The 16,701-nt window shown below is 37.5% G+C and overlaps 2 protein-coding genes across 2 annotated transcripts in view; one reads left to right on the forward strand and one right to left on the reverse strand.

The window, feature by feature from the left end:
- The window catches only part of LOC146004630 (neurensin-1-like), a 318,268-nt gene that overhangs the window by 145,462 nt on the left and 156,105 nt on the right, over positions 1 to 16,701 (reverse strand). The gene's annotated exons all lie outside the window — the stretch shown is intronic.
- LOC146004912 (hemolymph lipopolysaccharide-binding protein-like) lies at positions 2,889 to 15,913 on the forward strand. Its single transcript, XM_083143946.1, has 4 exons — positions 2,889 to 2,973; positions 5,756 to 5,858; positions 8,527 to 8,790; positions 15,549 to 15,913. The coding sequence occupies exons 2-4, from the start codon at positions 5,771 to 5,773 to the stop codon at positions 15,710 to 15,712; spliced, it is 516 nt and encodes a 171-aa protein (XP_083000072.1). The 5' UTR covers positions 2,889 to 2,973; positions 5,756 to 5,770; the 3' UTR covers positions 15,713 to 15,913.

Raw genomic sequence — 16,701 nt, forward strand, 5'->3', positions numbered from 1 at the left:
TGTGTAGCGTAACGGTACCGGCTCATATTATATCAGTGATTCATTGTATTTAATCCGGCCTTTGAAAATGCGTGCGGTGCCCGGATCGTAAACTGTAGTATTTTCCAGAACGCGCGTACAACAATCAGTACGAGAAGGCAATCTGATAACACGCTTACTTGTGTTCTTTTTTAAAGCATTGAAATGTTCTTGCTCTTTACTCTTGGGTGCATTTTTTTTTAAATGCAAGCTCCTCATTTATATCTTATCGATATCAGTATGCGAACAATATTTCACCGTTGTTTAACCAAATCTTTCTTTATCTGACGTCACAACTGCAGGCACCATTTTCACCCCCATCTGACCCCATCATTCGTGTGGAAGAAGTTCTTGTTTTCGGAGGCGTTTCTCTGTTGTTGTAGTGGTGTGTTTCGTGTGTGTGTTTGCGTGTGAGAACAATGGTAAGTGCGTGAGGCGAATTATGTGACTGTTGTCTCTTAAAATGGAATCACACCGGATCCAACGAAATCCGCAATCTGCTCTTCGAGGACACGCAAGGTTGCAACACTGCAAACCAACGTCGTCGCGGAGAAGGGAGTGGGGAGATGTGGTGTGAGGTGCACAACAGTGGATTGCAGCGTCTTGTTTTTTAACTTGTCAAGCAATACGTTGTCGACTGGCTGGCTTTGGAGTCCACGGAGCGCGCCCACCAGCTGCAACAATCACATTCAACGCACAGTGTTGCCACACATCTACTCTCCACATCTACTCTACGCCACCTTGTCCCTCCCCGCACTAGCACCTTCCCACGGTCTCCACATTGAAGTTGCAAAATACGGCAACAGCGTATCCGCAGTCATGTGACTGAGACTCCACGTGGAGTAGACGAGCAGAATGACAGCTGCGCCCATTGGCTGAAGGTTGAGTGTGATTGGACGAAAACAACTCGCCCGCTGTTTATCCCCATCCACGTTCGTGTCGGCGGCATTCTTCAGTCCTTCGACGTTAATGAAGTAAACGCGTGGAATGTAAGTGGGGACCCATATATGTATACATATAAGATAGCATCCATAAAACTGCGTTGCCACCAAAAGTGGTGTAACACTGCACCTAATTTGGTGTTAACGGCCTCCATACATGGTGTGGTGTGGCAACAAATGGTGTAACGGAATTTAACAACGTCAATGTGAACATCACTTTTGGTGGCAAATCGGTTGCATATTTTTTAGTGTAGTTAAATTTAGTATAAATTTCGATATGACTGCACTAGACCGACCATTCCTCAGGGAACTGCTGACTGACTAACGGTTAAAATAACTGTAATAAGATGAAATTCTTTACAACAATGGAAGCTTACCTTACACCAGCTCTTCCGTTCTGCGCGTACCCATTGTTGAGTTTCAATGAAATTAATGTTTTGCTACGTGTCTTGTAGTTAGCAGTTATCAAAATCGGGCGATAATTTTCAATTCGTTCATTATTTTTACTTTTAAGAGGACTGAAACACTGCTAATTAATATAAAAAAGCCAGAAAAAGTGGTTGCCGGTTTCCAACACGTGTATTCCATCCCTTACAAACATGTTTTCTTCAGGAATTGTCTCAAATTTCTTAGCTATTATCCGAATGCTCTGGCAGGTTATTGAAATCTTCGAGGGATTCAAATTCCGGAAGGATTTTCCCGTTCCCTACCGGATAGGGTGATCGTACGTTCCGTCTTGAGCGGGACAGTCCATATTTTAAAAATCTTCAATACCCGTTTTATAAAAATCTCGAAATTAGCTCGAAAATTACTGTATTTGCCGGCGTACAAGATTCGCCCCCTTTTTCGGATATATTTTTGAGGAAAAAGCTTTTTTTTTAATATTATAATTAATGTACATTATTTCAAATATAAAGTAATATGTATATAAGTTTACTTTCAAAAAATAACTTAACTAATCTAACTAGGAAAGAATTGATTTTAATCTTCTACGCCACACAGCGCAAGAAAATTGTTTAACTTAGAGGAAATTTCCAGAAATGACGTAATCAAAAACTTAGTACCGGCGTATAAGACGTACCCTGTTTTTTCAGACGTATATATAAAGGGAAAAAGTGCGTATAAGACGTACCCTGTTTTTTCAGACGTATATATAAAGGGAAAAAGTGCGTCTTATACGCCGGGTAATACGGTAGATCTAAAATTGAGACATTTTATACTAAAAATTAGTCGATGGAATTTTAAAACTAGCGTTATGAAAACACCGTTTTTATCCACCCTGCTTTAAATATGTAGTTGAAAACTTCAATTTGGTATTATTTTATCACAAATATTCTGTAGCAAGTTATGAGATTAGGTTTAAATGTATGGGGTGATCCGTTTGAGTTGTCAGAAAACTAAACCGTTGTGTACAATAGGTTAATGTACGTATCTCTGAGCAGTTTGTTGTAATATATGCAGAAAGGATGTAAGTTTCGAGTGAGTGCAGGTTTACAAACTTCAGCCGCGTGGCGTTAGCGTTCATGGTAGATAAAATAGTGGTCACGCCACAACAGCGCACAATGTATCGTATTGGATGTGAAATTGTCGAGTGTTATATGTACACACTAGTACAGCCACATGGCTGTAGTCTGTAAACCTGCACTCACTCAAAACTTACATCCTTTCTGCATATATTACAACAAACTGCTCATAGATACGTACTACATTAATCTATTGTACACAACGGTTTAGTTTTCTGACATCTCAAACTGATCAGCCGGTAGAATAAATACCATCATCTATCAACCCGTAAGCCGTTTTCCTTTCATGTGTCATATGATTCATTGCCAAGATAAAATGTTTAGCTCAAATATTGCAATCGTTGCGTCCTTAATTTTGCGATATAAAAGAGAGCACATTCAAAGAGATTTCAGTTACAAGGATTATACGACAGTTGATATTTCTCATAATATTTAAAGGATTAACACGACGAAGTTCTTTGTTCTCCTAAATCAGGATTAGCAAATAAGAGGTAAATCTTTTTTATTTATATCAGAAATGTCTTCGCATAGTTAGTTTAATCAGTTAGAAAATTAGTTTACTTCGTTAGTTTTGTATGTAGCGCTTGTGTTTTAGTTTGGATCATACGATACTTTGTTTGATTTGAGTATAGTTTTGCACGTAAATCTCGAAAAATATGTAGTCACTAGATGTCCCTAATTTATTATAAGTTGGAAACATTTATCTAGGAGTTTCAGTCTGTCGTGTGTGACGAAGTTCTTGATAATAAGTTTGATATATCATAAGTGAATATGAATTATGCCTTTGTCAAATACAGTGCCGTTTTATGGTCGAGGCGTCCATGGAGCGGCGGCTAGCGCAGCGGGAAGTATGATCGTGTCTGCCGGCAAACTGGATGCAACATCCGCGTAACTGGAACCGCTAGCTATGTAATGAAATAATCTCGTACATTTGACAGTTACAATAAAAATGAGGACGTAAGCTACGTCCCGTGTAGCGGTGCACTTCACAAGTACACTTACCTTATAAGCTCAGCAGAGCATGCTGGATAATCCCAGGGTTCGGGTTGAGATACGGCGTCCCTTCCCCTTGGCTCCACAGGTGAAGTCCAATGACAACCCACGAGGTTGTCCTCCTGATGCAGGTATCCATAACTACGAAATACACTTTCGAAATAAAGAAAAACCGCAATATGTTCAACTTTACGTTTATTATAGACACGCACGTATATCATGTATGACTAAAATTACAATTAAAATACTTTCGAACGGTACAGCACGAGATGCGGAAGCCTATATTTCCCGTGACCCGAATCACCTCTTGCTACTTTAAATCTCTTCGCGCAACTGCTAACCGTTTTTCTGGAAGGCGATATCACCTCCCCAGTTACACAGTGTTACCAGACACAATAACCTTTTAATAGTAGGAAGTTGATAAAAGCAAACAGTAATATATTAGAAATGTACAGTAATCTGGCACAGAGAATTTAGGTATTTGGTGGCAACAATGCAATGAAAAGCGCGTGATCTTCTCACACCACAAGAGTTTAAATAAATCAACAATGGCTTTCAAAATATAAGAGAAACGAACGGCGTTTGCCAGAAACATGAAACAATAAATAGATATAAAGAATTTAACTCAGAAATTATTAACTTAGGCTTCACTAACCTGATTAAAATGAAACTTACAACTATCTTTAGAACATTTAATGGGAAAGCAAACTATTAATTTTGAATCTATTATATAAATTGTTTAAATTTGCCGCTATTTATACTTGTAGATATATCAGTGTATAATGTTAACGATTATAAAGGCGGCTATATTGGAAAATTGGCTGAAGGCATTAATATATTTATGAAGATATATATGAATTATTAACTGTATAATACGTTCAACTATAATAAGCATGAATAATAATATAAGATATAATAATAATAATATAAAAACCACGAAGTAATGGCAAACTCGGGGTCATTACACGTACCTGGTTACAAGAGGTGTTGGAAATGATGTCCTCCCGCAACCACACATTTACGGCATATTTATAGGAAACTTTTACTAACACGAATCAGTTCCTCTTCCGAAATTTCTTAAATTTCTCTCCTGCTATTTCCTTTCAATTCTTTTAATGTATGGCTTCAGGTTTAAAAGCTTGGTAGCTCGCCATGCAGACGTCATGAAAATGTCTGTTTCTTGAAGGGTGTTTTGGTCATACTTCAAAATCGTCTAGTTTCCCCTCATTAAGCACACGCTTCTTTTCAAGAACAGACCCCGATTACCTAAATTTGTTCACAAGTATCCGAATACAGAAACATCTGGGAATTCTGCTCCAAAAATTAGATCTTCCTTCCAAGAATATATAATGACGTAAGAGTCGTACATAAAAATGCTTTGCTTCAAATTGTACGGATAGCGTGGCATCATTAGACTGCAGAAGTAGTACGTCACACTTGTTAACACCTTAACGCCTCACAAACACGTGCAAACTGGACACCAGCCATCTGGATACTGAAGCACTGACGCGTCCACTGCCAAGTCAGCGTACAGCGGTGGGTAAAATGCCGGCAGACGCGATCCCACTTACCGCCGCACCAGCCGCCGCTCCACGGACCATAAAGGCACTGTATATGCAATGAAGAACACATGAAGAGATCGACGTTTGATTTGATTTGACAACTGAAGTTCCCTTAAAGAGCGTGGTTATTCTTTGTGTGTCCTTTAATCAATTTCACCTGGTTAACATTCATCCTCATCCTCGTGATTAGCCAAAAGGGACAGAAAAGCGACGTTAAATAACAAAAGTACAAATACCTTTAGCATTTCATTAATGAGACGAAGGCTATTATGCCTTCTAAATGCTAAATTTTTAGAGTTTGACATGTTCGTTAATTTTGAAATAAGTCCAATTCGGTAGAGATGTAACCAGAAATATTATGGAGCAACGGTTGCTGTTTGCCTAACGACAAAATCAATTGCAAATTATATCTTGTTTTTTTTTTAACAAAATATCATTATAGATTTTGATTTTGGTTATTTAGCGTCGTTTTCTGCCACTTTTCGCTAATCGCGACGATGAGGATGATTGATGATATGATTAAATTAAGGAAGGGAGACTCACAAAGAACATTCTGTTCACCGCAAGATAGAACTCGAACCGAAGTTTGCGTAAGACATGACCAATGATGGTGAAAAAATAAGGCAACTCTGAGAAACAACTTTGGAAATAATTTTTGATGTAAAAATACACTTTCTTTCCGAAGACTAATTACTCAGATAGGTATATTCCTTTCTAGATAGCAGGATACCTAATGAAAGTAATGATGAAGACAGTTGCAGATTTACTATTAATATGTTCTCTTGTTTCTGGATTTCATCAGAACAATGAATCTTCCTCAAGTAAGTACTGACTTGCATCGCCAGAGTTCAATTTGAAGATGTAGCTTCAAAGTAAATTTACTTCGTATATGTATTTCTCTTATTTTTTTAAAAAAAGTCAACTGGATCGAAATTTTAAACTATAGATTAGCGGTTACTGGCACCTCATAATCTGAGTCTGGGGTGAACATAGTTATAATCAAGATGGTTTGACTTAAATCAAGATTTAAATCTGGTGTTTTTTTATAATCACTGATTTATGCCACTTTAAAGAAATAATTTATAGAATAATGTACATACGGAATTTGTAGATATCAGAATCAATTCAATGGTGTTTATTAGGCTATAAGACATTCTAATATTTTGAAAGGAAAAGGAAGGAAACAAAATATATGTACTGATGGGGTGACGCTCATACGAAGGGAAATGTAATATATAAATTGTAAACGAACTTAAATTTCTCTCGATTTAAAATTCAAAAATTTTTATAGCAAAAATTTTGTGTAGAATAATATACAAAATACTAATTATGTAAAACTTCAAATATTGTCATTATCATTAAGCTGTAAATAAACATGAGAGCCGACATTTTGTAAACTATCGCCAAAATCCAGCTACAAATACTATAAAAATATTATAAGTTACGATTATATAGTACATCCAGAATGTTTTATTTTCACCGGAAGAAAAGTTACTGAAACTATTATAGTTTCATTAACACACTCAACAAATTTTTCTATATTAGGTTCATATATACTAGACTCGCGTACTTTCGACGTGGCCTATGGCCACGTCTTGTACGCTCGCATGCGTGACCTTCGGCCACGTTGTGATCGCAATCATGTTTTAGATGGGGTTCCTCAATAATCTTAATGACTTTGAAAATGTCTGCATGTTGTATTGGATGATGGGGAACATGTGTACAAGTTCGATAATTTGAAAAGTTTAGAAAGTAACTTTGTGTGTGTATGGGCTCTAATAAAGTACAAATATTCAAACTATTATTGTCTATTTTCTTAATAATAAACTGTGTAAGTAATAACCGTTTCAAGATAACTAGTTGGATGTTTTGCTTAAACGAATTGAAAAGCGACTAAATTGAAAATGCAATATTTACGTATTTTGTTATTTTCACATTTTTGAACGTAATTGGATAATAACTGTTTTCCGTCATTCCCCTCAAATTCCTACATTGCCTCTGTAATAAATTCTGATGCTCGTATTTTGAAATTCGAAAAGTCTAGCATAATCCCCTTACAGTAGTTTCCGGGGCGAAAATAAACTTTCTTTAAGTTCCCTAGCAACGTCCGTTTCCATGGACAACAACAGGCACGGCAAGCTCTAAGGAATTGCATGTCATTATATCCCCTAAACATTTAGTTAAAACAAGCACGATGTAGATATTTACGCATTGAGTATAACAATATATACGTAATTGTATCTGGGCTGAAACTCCTTATTATGTAGATGTCACCCTTGTTTCAGGCACCTTTTCAAAGTCATGAGTTGATTCATCTGTGTGTTGTAGATCTGTGAGAAATATAATGTATCTCGACAATTAAGAATTGAAGGAAACAATGTGTGCAAAAGAAATGCCCGTGGCAACGGTCGCTAAGGACGTGAGAAAAGGGCATTTTCACCCTTAAGGAAGGGCCGATTGAGCGATTTTTTAATTTTCTCGGCCTTTTGGGACGATTTCATGGGGGGTCGTAATCGGGCATTTTTCGCCTCCGGGGCTTCCTTCATGGAGAACATTTATGTCAGTGAGTGGTGGGATTGGGGCTATATATATATTGGATAAGAGACAGTAAAAATGTATATTTACACGTACATGTATTTTTTTATTTGCTTTATAATCAAACTGTTCAAATACTTTACCAGAAAAAGCCTTTCTCTTAAAGAAAAAAATATATTTACGAGTATATGTATTGCCGAAAAACATACAAGCAATTCTGTGCGTGTTTGTTTAAAAATCAACGAATTCCGCCCCCAAGGGTAGGGAGAAGACCCTATTGGAAGAGTACTAGACACGCACTTTCCAGTCAGAGTCCTCTATCGGCAGACGGCTGAACTTGTAGGACTCGAACATAGCGACGGGAGACAGGAGATATCAAAGGGATATTGTGGTTTTGAAAATGCGCATCAATGTTTGTAATGGCGTATTGTCACAATGGGCCTCTCAATTTGAATTAAAGAAAAATTAGTTTACTCAGAAAGTATGCAAGAAAGGCTTGCAAAGTTAAATTTTTACAGTAACTTAGAATCGGACTCTATACGTCGATCCAAAACTGAGATGTTTGACAGCTAATATATTTTAAAATATACAAGTGATAAAAAAATGACAATATTCACTGTTAAGATTCATCCTTTCTAATTAATTTGCCACAAAGCTGATTGAAATGTCTGAAATGGTTTTCGAGAAATAGTGTACTGAATGAAGGTCTGTTTTCTGCTGCCCATGATATGGCCTCTTAAACTTTAAAAAATGATTTAAATAAAAATTCACAAATTATTTTTTAAAAATAAAAATCATGATTTTTATTAACCCTGGTTGTAACACAATAGTAAAATTGGTCTTTACGTAGTCAACACATTGAGACGTTTACTAAAAGAAAGAAACAGTTAGATTAGATTTTAACTATAAAGAACTGTTGATTTTATTCTCTTACGTTGAACTTAAACTTTACAGAACGAACATCTAGAAAAGTGACATATGAACCGGGGTATGTACTTGGGAAATACATATATCACAATGATATAAAAACATGGGACGAAGCGTCGGTGGTTTGTTCTTTGCAAGGGGCGTACCTTGCAGTCATCGACTCTGAGCAAGAACGAAGCGACATCAAGGACATCATCTCTGTTTTCGGCTTTCCACCCGGCCTAGCGATGAATGATACTTGGATCGGTGTCCATTGTAGAAATACGATAGGAGTATTTGAAACTGTTCTAGGTAAGTTGTGTTCAGAGTGAGCTTCATATATGCTTTGTATTTATAGTAAACAATGCAAGCTTCCAATTGTATGCCTGTTCCTGTGTGTACAGTCACCGCCAATATAAATGGTACACACAGATCCTGAAATAATGGCCTGCCTGCAGTGTAGAATAGAAGAACTTCCTATTGAAATTGTCCCATCACCTTAGAGTTAGAGAACACAGCATGGAAACCAGTATTTCAGGACGTAGGCGTCCCACGAAACTAAGGTGTAAGAGGTGGCCCTTGCAAAATGTCAACCTCACTTCTATGCAGTACACCCTGGACTGCATTTTGCAGACTAACGAGGCTCTGGCGTCTGGCCCTACGGCCAGTATAATTCTCTGCAGGGCTGTGTGTGTGTTGTCCTGTGATTTGTCCTCGCGTGTGCTGAGTGCCCCTTTATAGCCTGATGACAGAATTATGACATTGTTAGTGTCCTGAAGAGTGAGCTCTGTGAACAACGTTGTTTTTGGGCAATTCAAGAATAACTGGAGTTCCGGGTGTGACTCACATGTCGATAAAAGCTTCACCTACCACAATACAACTTGAAAACTCTGCGAATTTTTACAACTATTTTTTCCATAATATTTTTGGGAGGGAAATGTAGATTGTAACCTTTCATCTCATGTCTCTTGTTCCAGTGACAATATTTTTTTTTTAAAAAAAAAAAGTTCCGGATGTGGTCCATGTGAACGCCTCATTAATTAACTCCATTTAATACCATATTACTCACCTAATACTTTAACTGAACAATATCAAAGGGGAAAAGAACTGAAAATTACAAATTTATTGAGCATTGGTTATACACTCAAGTCTTAATGTAAAAAAGACTCCCTTCATCACATTTTCTACTTCTCTTTGTTAATCTGTAATCTTAAAGCCATTTAAGGACATGTAAATATTAAATTAGTAACGATTTAGTGTCCTGCACTAAGCTAGCTTAAGTTAAATGCTGTTTAAATAGTATCGTAACCGTATGCTATAAATCATACTGTCAAAGATCCCTCATCAAGCATAAAAGTCGTTAAACCATTACTAGCCGTTGTACTCCATGGTATTTCAAGAATGCTACATTAGTAATTATATATTATATCAAAAATTCATATTGCATACAAGTAGTAATAGATATTGCTGATCAAAAAGGTATTTTAAAAGTAATTAGTCAGGAATGAGAAAGAGAAGGAAGGAGGATAAGTTGGAATACAACGGAGAGTGAGGGGTGAGTGATTGGAGAATCATCGGGGGTTATCGAGCAGGCAGTCAGTTCTTGCCTGGGAGAAGGAAGGAGCATTAGAAGCTTGGGGAACGCTTGTACAATTGTACGCATAAGTTGCTCCACGACGAGATCTTTGTCAACCATTGTTAGGTAAATATCCTTATACATATATAACCATGTGTGATCTGGATTGGAAAGCGTAAAATCCAAGTATTTGAGTTTTGCAATTCTTGTGTGTGTTTTACCTCAGGCAATAGGTCAGAGGCGACTGGTCATATCACAGAGGATGAATGATACCTTGAGCTACATCACCCACCAGGACGATTAAGGTTTCTGGTTCGATCCCACGTTCCTAGCAGAACGTTAGGGTATTTGGACAAATTTTACTTTTTGAAGTGGTATAATCACTTTGTCATGGATTGCTCTTAGTTATGATAAGAGGCTGAACCCTGTATAATGTAACGTTCCTATTGAACCCACAATTTCAAATTCAATCAATCAATCAAACCACGAAACCGGAATCTTGAAATAGACCCTCGCTGATGTATTTCAGAAATTAGAACAAAATTGGTCGTTATATATCAATTCGTCCTGGAGCTGGGATGCACAAGAATTGTTCGGCAAATTCCCTATGACTATTTCCATGAGTTTTCCTCTTGCATTCTGGGCGTTGTTAAGGAACATATTTTTACGTGTTCTGATGCAGAGATTGTCAGCTTGTTTTGAGTGTTGTTTCCTTGCTTATAGCTCTCATTACGTGAAGAAAATATGATAAAGATGGTGATGGACAATTTTCTTGGTAAAACTTACTCATACTACTCTACTGTTGCCTGCACAAATTGAAAATATTTTTAAAATTTTAAAATGTAGTGAAACCAATCTCTCAAATTTATATGCAGACTTCATTAACCTTTGTGTGTGAAAGGAATTTTTTTATAGTTTTCCTACACACTAAACCAAAGTGATGTATTAGCACAAGTTACGTGAGAATATCAGGAAACAACAGTAAAAATCTTGCCTCCCCGATGGTGTAGCGGTAACGTCGTAGCTTTGTAATAAAGAGGTCCCGGGTTCGATGCCCGGCGGAGGCACATTGCACCGTGGGCGGGGTGTGAATTATAAAGGTCAGTTCCCGACTTATCGTAATCCCGAACAACAGAGAAATTCCAAACTATCTTATTTAAAAGAGGTAAGTTCTTGATAACTTTTATGCACCATAATTGTCTGAATTTTCTTGAAATTAACAGTTTTTATTCCAGAAGTGCAAAATTAATCACTTGAATGGGAAACAGTGTGTACAATTCGAGATTTTCGCCGCAACTGGAAATTTCGAAAACTTTGCATCCCGAAAATTTCCCGACGTCGTCTGGAAATGGAGATTTTATTCGGCCCCGAATGTCAGGATTATTAATATTTCCTTCCCAATCCCGTCCCAACCAAAAAATGTCTTGTCCCACACACTCCTGGTTACAGCAGTCAACATGATTCTAATGTGCGTTGTGAAAACGTTCTCTAGTTAGTTTGTTGATCATGGCAGTTAATTGCTGAAACACTGACAGTCCGTAAATCGCAAAACAATATTCTTTAGTTACAAAAAATATCGGTACAATTTCGTCATTCGAATTACGTGAACTTCTCGCAGAAATCTCACAAGTGTGTGTGTTGGAGACAATTTCGTGGGAACTCGTGATGGAGCATTTTTTGCCTTGGGTCTTTTATTCATGGTGAACATGCATGTCAGTGATTCAGTGTGATTGGATCTTTATATTGGATAGGCACTCTATTCCAATATAACACATTTTTTCTTAAACTTTAATATTTGTTTGCAATGATTGTCCAAAGTTTTCTTGTTGATCTTATTGGTAACGGTCTTTACCACGCGGTAAATTAATTAGGAAATATGGATGGCTCATTGATCCTATTCTTGTAACAAATTTTACCCTAGCTTACTCGTGCCTTACGAGAGGGAAATAACCTTCTTTTTATCACTAAAATTCAAGAAACCATTTTGTTATTGAATCACTGCTTCCTTTGTTGCTTATATATGTGCAGTTTTTAATTAATTATAATAATTACATTAATTACATCATTCATGAAAAATAATAACCAATTATTGTATGAGTGTCACACACATATTTCAACATTCACTTAAACTCACAAAAACAAATCATTTTTCATTAATGCTTTCTTGTTTATAGAAGTCCTGTTGTTTATGAATTATAAAAATTACAAGAATTACCATCATTACCAACCAAGTGTACACTCTAACTTGCATGAGTGTCTTGAGAAATACGCATTTGAAGATCGAGCCTGATAGGTCAACCTAGTGCATTTAGCCTCGTATTTACATGAATTATATTTATATTTTTATGAGCAAAAGTAATACAGAAATATTGGGAAAACCCTAGAGAACAATTTCCAAATATTTATAAAAAAAATTCACAGTTAAAAAATAAATAAAAATAGAGATAGTGGATCTGATAGCCTCCCCCCTCATTTCGAGTAAGCTAGGGTTAAACCTCGAATAATGAGCTTAGACGAACACATAATGATTATTTATATTTGTTACTTATTTTTTACATTACCATTCTCATAGTTTGTCAGTTATATTTGTTCGTCCTGATAATTAAGTCAGTTATGTAAGTAGTTACCGCAAGTTGCAACTTAAGCTACTCTGAGTCTCTACAGAAGTCAGCAACCGAGGTTTGAAGAAAATACTTGGCTTCGTTCATTCATTGTTTTCTGCCCAGGAGCAGGTCTTTCCCTGCAGCCTCCGTGCTGTTCGATCTTCAGTCCATCGCTTTGTAGCAGCGCACTATACATTTATTTTGATGTCGTCAAGCATTTGGAATCTTCTTCTTCCCCAGATTATCTTTCCCTCGATCCTTCCTTCAATAGCATCCTTTAGGATACAGTTTCTTTTCATCCAGTGGTCCCACCAATTTCTTTTTCTATTCATGATTATCTCCAGCATTGATCTTTTCCCCCAACTCTCTCTAGCACTGTTTTATTTCTCACTTTTTCTGTCTATTTCACCCGCTCCATAACCACATTTCCAGACCTTTCAGTCTCTTCTTCTCACTTGTTCTCAGCGTCCATGTTTCCGCACCATATAGAGCTGCACTTCATACAAAGCATTTCATTAGTCTTTTCCTCAGTTCTTTGTTCATAGATCAACAGAAAATATTTTTATTCGCAAACCACTTCAATACGAAATATGGATCTTTAAAAATACAACTATTATAATTTCGTGGAGTAGTGGTATTCAAACTGGAAGGCGCCGATGTTTCTCAGTGGAGGCGCGAGAATTCCGAAAAAAAAAAAAATCACCATTTTCTTCTGTATTACTGCAACTCACGTTGGTTGTCCATCGGCAATGTCATATCTCTATGCTTTTAAACTGAGACAGAAGAAGAAAACCATGGCATTGCTGAGAACCTAATTGATAGTGCCTTTGTACATTGGAATACCTTTCTGATATTTTCCACAATCTTATTGTTCTGAATGTATTTTTCTAAGGTACAGGGGAATCCTGCATCCATTAGACAAGGAAGTTGCTGCTTTTTAAGATAAATATTAAAGGTGATAGCTTTGGTGATTGCTTTGGTACGGGCAGGTTGTTAGAAGAAATAGGTCTATACCCTGTCCCAGCTAACTATGGAGCAAGGCCGCGCATGACGTCAGAGAAGCGAAGGAAATTGAGTGGCCAGAGTGATGCAGTACACGCTGCTGGAAAGCCTGATAACTGCAGTCGCTTTCCTCCCCTCCACGCAATTCCGTTCCTCTCACGTGTTCATTGGTGGAGCCGTCTCGCGTCACTACTTGCGCATAGACTTGTTTTCGTTTGCCTGCTCCACAGTTAGCTGGGACAGAGTATACTATTAAATGAAGAAATCCAAACATTGCTGTATGAGTGTCCTTAACATCTATTTTCGGCTAGACTCTACTTTACGTCCTTATTGAATTTTGGTGGTAACCGATGGGTGTTAGCAACACTGCAGGCTCGTCTTTGTGTCCGCGTTGTGAATGCGTGTGCTTTGCTCGTTTGCGTTCTGCGTGGTGATTGCTTCTTTGCGTTCGCAGTGCGTTGTGCGTGTGTATGGTGCATGAAGAAGAACAGGTTCCAAAAACTTATAGATAGTGTAAAATACGTTTATCCCCAGTAATAATTTAGTGCATCGTTCAAAACCGTGCTTGCAGACAGCCGGCATCTCAACGGGTAATTACCTTTTTCTTTTTACACTTTATGTTCACGATAGCCCCACTAACCATTCACGGGTAGCCCCACAAACCATTCACGTTACCTCCAAAAATCATTCACGGGTAGCCCCACGAACCATTCACGATATCCCCACGAACCATTCACGGGGACGAGGTATTTCTACGAGGTTAGGTTAGGCCTGTTAGGTTAGGTTCCATTAGCACTCATTTCACCCCTAAATATGTGCTTCATCATCGAAAAATTCCCTCAGTACGTTCAATTACGCATATCCGGACAACATCCGTTTTTATCGATTTCCTCCTCCAGGTAATTTTTCCTCGCTTCGGGATTTACGTTGTTGAATTCCTTATACATTAAGCTTTCCAACGATATGAGACACGTATTCCTTAGGAAAAGGACGTAAACTAGAATCTTACCCTATTCTCCTTTATTTGGATGGGTTAAAGTTACAGTGGTGTAAGAAACTTTTTTTTTAAAAAATGACAGACACAGAAACCAGATATTTATAAGTCAATCTGCTAACAGAAAACGTGAAGTAAGTCAGAGATTCATTCAACTGTCAACAGACGACAGTTTAAGGTCTAGTGATTAAGGAAACAGCTGTTATGTTGATCAGCAAAGTGCTGTGAGTCAGACTTATTTTTCTTTTTAAGAAAGTGACTTACACCACTGTACCTTCAACCCATCCATTTATTCATTTTATCTCATGAATCACCACATCGCTGAATGAATTCACACCAGCTTATACACATTAAAAAATTGTAGACTGTCGTGTACCGACTGAACATACACGCTGATCTACGCCAGACCTGATCTGCATCATCTGTGCACGCCAGACCTGGTTATTAAGTGTTTCTTGTCATCAGTTTTCTGTGTAATAGTTTCCCTCATGTATGCACACAAAATCTATACCGTCCTTCGTGACGAGACATCTAGCATTTATGTCATAATGTAAATTGTTGTATTAATTCTGTTATCTTATTCGTGAATTATACACTTTTGTTTACGTCCGTACTCCAGTCGTATTCTATACTCCATTTCCTGGATTACCGAAGAACAGAAAAAACCCAAACTCAAACCTGTATTAATCAAATTATATTATGTATTATATTTCATGGTCACATCACATGCATTTAGCTATTATTATTGAGGGGATGTGCGTGCAGATTTTGGCGGAGGGGAACCCCGAAAGCTAAAAGTTTGAAAACACCTGTCGTTGAGCATAAAATTTTCATTTTCATATTAATGTGCAACATATTGCAAAAGCTAATGTATGTGCGATTGTCCACTTCACAGGAAACAACTTACACTCCACAGCCGTCCAATGGGGATATGAAGAGCCGGACAACATGGAAGGGCAGGAATGTGTAGCAATTGGATTAGCTGCAACAATGGGCGATTCGGCGTGTGATGTAGAATTCCCATTCATTTGTGAAAGGTACAACTGCCAAGGTTGTTAGAAATACAGTCCTTGCGTAGCTTCAAATACTAAAATGGAAACACTGAAATTTTCAATGGACTGGTTGGGTGTTTTTGCCTCAGTATTTACACTAATTAAGAAATTTATATTTTATGTATTTAAACTAGAACTGTTATACTTACAGTAATACAAGTATGTTATGTACGGATGCTAATAGAATGTTGAGGTCTATTATAATGTACTTTCTTTATGTTTCATTTCGTCTACCTATACTTCATTGGTCTACAATAGCAATTCCTTAATTCCTTGCTACATACTTTTCATTTATTGCTGTTCTCATATACTGTACACTACACGACTGTTTATAGTCGTACCACATAATGCCTAAGCCCATTCCCCCCAATGGCGCAGTGGTAGCGCCGTTCCCTTCTACGTAAGTTAGTTTTCCAATGTTTCGACAATCGAAATAGATATTATATATCTCCATGGCAACGACTATAATCTTGCACAATTAGATTCAAGTTTTTATTGTTTGGATGGTTTCCATGGTAACGTCGCATCAAAATCATACCAGTATTCAAGGGGGCCCGAGTTCGATACCGGGTGGAAACACATGGCACAGTGGTTTGGATCCCACTTTACACTGTACATCCAGTCCCAATTAGCTTTACTGTGCATAAAGTGGACGTAAACACCAATTCAACCAACTAACCATAATGCCAAAAGTCTAGATTATGTATATATACAAAATATGCACAAATTCACAAGAAGAGATACGACATTATACTGACTTAATGCCGAGTTAAATATCTTTTCGAACAGGCCTCATGTCCAGGAAAGTATCAACTCAAGGCAAGCCCCAGCACCTACCGACCCGTTGGGTGAGAATGAGTCAAGGCAAGGACTTTACGAACCTTTTCCTGCTCCCCCCAAAATAGACAATAGTTAGGCTGGAGAGTTCGTATGAACTAACCGATCTCTAACCGATTGAGTTAAGTTTTTTACAATTTTTAACTGACTTAACGCCGG

Source organism: Lepisma saccharinum, chromosome 22 (assembly GCF_977018435.1).
Source record: "Lepisma saccharinum chromosome 22, izLepSacc3.1, whole genome shotgun sequence".
Lineage (NCBI taxonomy): Eukaryota > Metazoa > Arthropoda > Insecta > Zygentoma > Lepismatidae > Lepisma > Lepisma saccharinum.